Source organism: Oryx dammah, unplaced genomic scaffold, assembly GCF_014754425.2.
Source record: "Oryx dammah isolate SB20612 unplaced genomic scaffold, SCBI_Odam_1.1 HiC_scaffold_19, whole genome shotgun sequence".
NCBI lineage: Eukaryota > Metazoa > Chordata > Mammalia > Artiodactyla > Bovidae > Oryx > Oryx dammah.
In genome coordinates, this window is record NW_024070203.1 from 83523756 (window position 1) to 83531120 (window position 7365).

The 7365-nt window shown below is 40.4% G+C and overlaps 1 protein-coding gene across 1 annotated transcript; it reads left to right on the forward strand.

Moving 5' to 3' along the window:
* Positions 1-1682: 1682 nt before the first annotated feature.
* Positions 1683-2186, forward strand: LOC120878502 (gametocyte-specific factor 1-like). The gene has a single exon (XM_040261096.1). The coding sequence runs from the start codon at positions 1683-1685 to the stop codon at positions 2184-2186; it is 504 nt and encodes a 167-aa protein (XP_040117030.1).
* Positions 2187-7365: the final 5179 nt, after the last annotated feature.

Sequence of the window (7365 nt, forward strand, 5' to 3'; positions counted from 1 at the left end):
GATTCAGACTCTTGCTGCACCACAAATGCTGCTCTTTCTCTTCCACTAATTAGCTTAACTGACAGTCAGTCTCAATAGTCCTACCCTGACTTTTCACTTTAGGCTTCCAAAGGAAAATATTTCAAACACTGCTATATGGTATATTTGAAAGTTGTTAAGGGAGTAAATTCTAAGAGTTCTCATCACACACTTTTTCTCTTTCATTTCTTTTAATATTTATTTCAGATGATGGATGCTAACTAAACTTATTGTGGTAACCATCCAGATACGATTGAGCGACTGAACTGAACTGAACTGAACTGATTCCATGATATATGTAAGTCAAATCACTATTCTGTACACCTTAAACTTGTACAGCGCTGTATGTCAATTGTATCTCAATTAAATTGGGGAAAAAACCCTTAACTGTCAAAATGTAGTGAAAAAAAAAAAAAACAAAAAAAAGATTATCTTTTTGTTCACGGGTTAGGTAAAATTCTTAAACGGTACCAAAAAATAGAGCTAGCATAAAAGGAAGATTGACAAATTAGACTATATTTAAATATTTGTTGTTGTCATTCAGTCATGTCTGACTCTTTGCGACCCCTTGGACTGCAGCACACCAGCCTTCTCTACACTTTACCATCTCCTGGAGCTTGCACAAACTCATGTCCTTTGAGTCAGTGATGCCATCCAACCATCTCATTCTCTGTCGTCCCCTTCTCCTCCTGGCTTCAATCTTTCCCAGCATCAGGGTCTTTTTCAATGAGCCAGCTCTTTCCATCAGGTGGCCAAAGTATTGGAGCTTGCATGATTGCCTCAGCAACAGTCCCTCAAATGAATATTCAGGATGGATTTCCTTTAGAATTGACTGGTTTGATCTTGCGGTCCAAGAGACTCTCAAGAATCTTCTCCAACACCACAGTTAAAAAGCATGGATTCTTCGGTGCTAGCCTTCTTCATGGTCCAACTCTCACATCCACACATGACCACTGGAAAACCATAGCTTTGACTATGCATACCCTTATCGGCAAAGAAATATCTCTGCTATTTAATATGCTGTGTAGGTTTGTCATATCTTCTCTTCCAAGGAGCAAGTGACTTTTAATTTCATGCTACAGTCACCATCTGCAGTGATTTTGGAGCCCCCCAAATGAAGTCTGTCACTATTTCCATTGTTTTCCCATTATTTGCCATGAAGTAATGGGACTGGGTGCCGTGATCTTAGTTTTGTGAATGCTGAGTTTTAAACCAGCTTTTTCACTCTCCTCTTTCACCTTCATCAATATGCTCTTTAGTTCCTCTTCACTTGCAGCTATAAGGGTGATGTCATCTGCATATCTGAGGTTATTGATATTTCTCCCAGCAGTCTTGATTCCAGCATGTGCTTCATCCAGCCCGGCATTTTGCATGATGTACTCCGCATATAAGTTAAATAAGCAAGGTGACAATATACAATCTTGATGTATATTTCCCAGTTTTGAGCCAGTCAGTTGTTCCATGTAAGATTCTAACTGTTGGTTATTGACCTGCATATAGGTTTCTCAGGTGGCAGGTAAGGTGGTCTGGTATTCAAATCTCTTTAAGAATTTTCCTTCCTTCCTCATGACCTCTCATGGGCGGGACTCCTCACGCTGGCTCCTGGCACTGATCCAGTTCTTTCTTTCCCCCAGCACTTTGGATTTGGCTCCTTAATTCCCAACATGGAAGAAACTTACATCGATACTCTGGACCCTGAAAAGCTGTTACAGGTCCCCTGTGATAAAAACCACCAGATCAGGGCCTGCAGGTTTCCTTATCATCTTATCAAGTGCAGAAAGAATCATCCTGATGTCGCAAACAATCTGGCGACTTGTCCCTTCAATGCTCGCCATCAGGTTCCTCGGGCTGAAATCAGTCATCATATCTCAAGCTGTGATGACAAAAGCTGTATTGAGCAGGATGTAGTCAACCAAACCAGGAGCCTTGGACAAGAGACTCTGGCTGAGAGCACACGGCAGTGCCCTTCTTGTGATGAAGACTGGGACAAAGATTTGTGGGAACAGACCAGCACCCCATTTGTCTGGGGCACAGCCAACTACTGTGGCAACAATAGCCCTGCAAGCAACATAGTCATGGAACATAAGAGTAACCTGGCTTCAGGCATGCGTGTTCCCAAGTCTCTGCCATATGTTTTCCCATGGAAAAACAATGGAAATGCACAGTAACTGAATATCTCATCAAATGCCCGACACTGGAAGACTCTTCTTCCTGCTACGGTGGGTTCTTCATTTTTTTTCTCCTAATCTAATTATAGAAAGATAAACTGTCTGTGACTTTCAAAAAAAAAAAGAATTTTCCATAGTTTGTAATCTACACAGTCAAAGACTTTAGCATAGTCAGTGAAGCATAAGTAGATGTTTTTCTGGAATTCTCTTGCTTTTTCTATGATCCAACATAGAAAACATAGATCAGTTGGCAATTGATCTCTGATTACTCTGCCTTTTATAAAACCGACTTGTACATCTGGAAGTTTTCAGTTCATGTATTGTTGAAACCTAACTTGAAGCATTTTGAGAATTACCTTGCTAGCATGTGAGATGAGTGCAATTTTGCGACAGTTTGAACATTCTTTGGCATTGTCCTTCTTTGGAATTGGAATGAAAACTGACCTTTTCCAGTCCTGTAGCTACTGCTGACTCTTCCAAATTTGCTGGCATATTGAGTACAGCACTTTAACAGCATCATCTTTTAAGATTTGAAATGACTCTGCTAGAATTGTGGGCATTCCAGCTGGCACTAGTGGTAAAGCACCCACCTCTGTCAGGTTTGTTTGCAATGATGCTTCCTAAGGCTCACTTAACATCATAATCCAAGAAGTCTGTCTCTAGGTTAGTGATCACACCATTGTGGTTATCTGTGTCATTAAGATCTTTTGTATACAGTTCTTCTGTTTATTCTTACCACCTCTTTCTGATATCTTCTGCTTCTATTAGGTCCATAATATTTCTGTCCTTTATTGTGCCAATCTTTGCATAAATATGCCCTTGACATCTCTAATTTTCTTCAAGAGATCTCTAGTCTTTCTTGTTATATTGTTTTCCTCTATTTCTTTGTACTGTTCGCTTAGGAAGGCTTTCTTATCTCTCCTTGCTATTTTTTGTAACTCTGCATTCAGATGGGTATATCTTTCCTTTTCTCCTTTGTCTTTCAGTTTGCTTCTTTTCTTAGCTATTTGTAAGGCCTCTTCAGACAAACATTTTGCCTTGTTCCTTTTCTTTTTCTTGGGGATGATTTTGATCACCTCCTTCTGTATAATCTTATCAAGTTCCATCCACAGTCCTTCAGGCACTCTGTTTATAAGGTCCAGTCCCTTGAAACTATTTGTCGCTTCTACTGTTTGACACTTCTACTGTCAAACAGGAGATGGCAAGAGTGAACATTGACATTTTAAGAATCAGTGAATAAAATGGACCAGAATGGATGAATTTAGTTCAGATGACCATTATATCCATTACTGTGGGCAATAATCCCTTAGAAATGGAGTAGCCCTCATAGTCAAAAAAAGGGTCTGAAATGCAGTACTTGGCTGCAGTCTCAAAAATGACAGGATGATCTTAGTTCATTTCCAAGGCAAACCATTCAATATCACAGTAATCCAAGTCTCTGCCCCCACCACTAATGCTGAAGAAATGAAGTTTAACAGTTCTATGAAGACCTACAAGACCTAGAACTAACACCAAAAAAAGATGTCCTTTTTATCACATGGGATTGGAATGCAAAAGGAGGAAGTCCAGAGTTACCTGGAGTAACAGGCAAGTTTGGTTTTGGAGTACAAAATGAAGTAGGGCAAAGACTAACAGAGTTTTTCCAAGAGAACTCACTGATCATAGTAAACACCCTCTTCTGACAGCACAAGCGATGACTTTACAGATGGACATCACCAGTTGGTCAATACCAAAATCAGATTGATTATATTCGTTGCAGCCAAAGATAAAGAAGCTCTACACAGTCAGCAAAAACAAGGTTGGGAGCTGACTGTGGCTCAGCTCATGAATTCCTATTGCCAAATTTAGACTTAAATTGAAGAAAATAGGGAAAACTACCAGCCCAACAGGTATGACCTAAATCAAATCCTTTATTATTATACAGTGGAAGTGACAAGTAGAATCAAGGAATTATGTCTGGTAGACAGAGTGCCTGAAGCACTATGGATGGAGGTTTGTAACATTGTATAGAAAGTGATGACCAAAATCATCCCCCAGTAAAAGAAATGCAAAAAAGGCAAAATGGTTGCCTAAGAAGACCTTACAAAGAGCTGAGAAAAGAAGGAAGTGAGAAGCAAAGGATAAAGGGAAAGATACACCCAACTGAATGCAAAGTTCCAAAGAATAGCAAGGAGAGATAAGAAAGTCTCCTAAGTGAACAGGGCAAAGAAATAGAGGAAAACAATAGAATGGGAAAGACTAGAGATCTCTTCAAGAATATTAGAGATACCAAGGGAACATTTCATGCAAAGATGGGTGCATAAAGGACAGAAGTGGTAAGGACTTAATGGGAGCAGAAGAGATTGAGAAGTGGAAAGCATATGCAGAAGAACTTTACGAAAAAAGGTCTTAATGACCTGAATAACCATGAAGCTGTGGTCACTCACCTAGAGCCAGACATCCTGGAGTGTGAAGTCAAGTGTGCCTGAGGAAGCATTACAATGCACAAAACTAGTGGAGGTGATGGAATTCCAACTGAGCTATTTCAAATCCTAAAAGATGATGCTGTGAAAGTGCTGCACTCAATATGCCAGCAAATTTGGAAAAGTCAGCAGTGGCCACAGGACTGGAAAAGGTCAGTTTTCATTCCAGTCCCAAAGAAGGGCAATGCCAAAGAATGCTCAACTGTGCAGTTGCACTCATCACATGCTAACAAGATAATGCTCAAAAATCTTTCAAGCTGTGGATTTTAAGTACATGTACCGAAAACTACCAGATGTACAAGTTGGATCTGGAAAAAGCAGAGGAACCAGAGATCAAATTGTCAACATCCATTGAATTTTAGAGAAAGCAAGAGAATTCCACCAGAAGTTTGATCAGAGGCACAGGACAGAACCTCCAGAAGGAATCAATCCTACCAATACCTTGATTTCAGTCTTCTGGCCTCCAGAGCAGTGAGAGAATGGATTTCTGTTGTTTTAAGTCATCTAGTTTAATGTAACTTATAGATAGCCACTTACAAGGTTAGGAGACCCTATATCATGGGCTCTTGCCTGCCACTCAGATTAAACTTTTCACACTTCCAACCTCACTGTTGATCTTTCCTCACATTTACCCTTCTGTTTATGTAACACACAGGTATTTCCTCCCTTAGGGACTTTGTCTATTGCTTTCACGTGCTTGAAAATCCCCCCTCCATCCTCACAATCTGCTCACAGAAGGCTTCTCCTTGTCACGTTTCTCTCAGCTGAGATGCAGCTTTCTGAGAGGTCATCCTGAATCTCTTAACCACCTCCTCTCCCAGTTCAGTCTCTATCACATAACATTTCTTTCCTTCACAGAAGTCATCACAAATGATAAGTACTTTGTTCACGTGCTTACTAGACTGTGAGCTCAATGAAGGCAGAGTTATTGACCACTCATTTATTTGAAAATTATTAATTGATGGTCAATCATACATGAGGCAGCTCTCTAGGCATTTGGAGAATGCAGTGAAGCAAACAAAATCCATCTCGGCTCCTATGATTGACATTCTAGTCCATTTTCCAAGACTGTCTTCTCATATCTGAAGCAGTCTTTGCTATTTATTGGTCATTCATTCAATATTCATTGAATGTTAATTGAATTCTAGTTGAAAACACTAAGTTCTTGTCACAAATTCTCACCCCTTTTTCCAGCAAAAGCTTGGTTCTACACTTACTAAAAGATTCAATAAGCCCAGGCAATTTTGAGAGAATTTCAAACTTGCCATTTCTAAGATTTTTTATGTTACAAAGATCTCGGAACTTCTTCAGCCATCTTGTCTTATCCCCAGTTTTTTTTTTTTTTGCCACTTCTAATAGTGTGATTGGATGAAAGATTTCCCCTTGGAAGATGTACTGGGAAACCAAACAAAAGATCAAGTCACACTGGACTCGCAAGGCTTCGCCAAAGATGGCAGACCCCAGGGCCACTGGCTCAATTAACCACTGCCATGTCTAAAGGTCAGCCTCTGGGACTGTTTAATTGTGGCCATTAAAGGGCTTGAGCAGCTGCTTCGTGGCAGTAATTTGGAGCCCAGGAGAAACCAGAGGCAGCAGCAGCAGACCAGGTCATTTGAAAAAAAGCCAGCTGGGCTCCCCATACACAGCCTGATAACAGTTGGGAATTTCCACAAGTACTTAACCTGGCTTAGAAGTCATGACCTCACTAAAAGTAGACCTCTCCTCCTCCCCAGATGAAATTGCAAAGCGGTTCTTTGCCACTCTCCTCCCCTGTCCATCATTCATGGATCCACGTTTTTCATCCTTGACCCTGAATTCCAAATACCTTGCTATTCAATTTATCAGTTAATGAATTAACATGTAGTTACTTAGCAACTGTTAGATACAAAGCAAAGGCAAGGATGCTACCACATTTCCACCCCCTTCAGCCCAGACTGCATCTCAAAGACATGGCTGTGTATTGAAGATATAGCTAGCTCATCACGGGCACACTTTCCTGCTGAGCCTAGATATGGACTCACAATTTTTCTCAGCACCACTCTCCAGCCAGTCAAGACCCATTGCTCAAGCCTGGCACTGAACCAAAATGTTTTTGCTATCTCTGAATTTTTCTCCAAACTCCACCTTTAACCAATGAATTGCAGTGACTCACTGAAGCTATGCAGCTGGTTTGTGGTAGGCTTGGGAATCAGGTACCCTGTCTTCTTGTCTAGGTCAAAGTCAACTAGATTCATTAGCCAAAACAAAAATAAGAAGTACAAAATAAAGAAATATTTACCATTATATTATAAATTTTTTGTGCTGTGCTCAGTCACTCCAGTCATGTATTTCTCTGCGACCCTATGGACTGTAGCCTGCCAGGCTTCTCTGTCCATGGGATTCTCCAGGCAAGAATACTGGAGTAGGGTTCCACGCCCGCCTCCAGGGGGTCTTTCTGACCCAGGAATTGAACCTGTATCTGCTGTGTCTCCTACAGGCAGATTCTTTACTCACTGAGCTGCCTGGAAACTTTGGAGAATAGTATTGTACATTACATATAATATGATTACTATGTAATCATAGTTACTATTTACTTTGCAGACCATCTTATTTAATTCTTGTAGTATCTTTATGTGATAGATAACATCCTCTCTATTTCATATAGATGAGAAAACTGAAATCCTGAGAGATTAAGTAGTTTCCCTGAAAGCTGCTAAACGCTAATGGTGGAGCTGGAT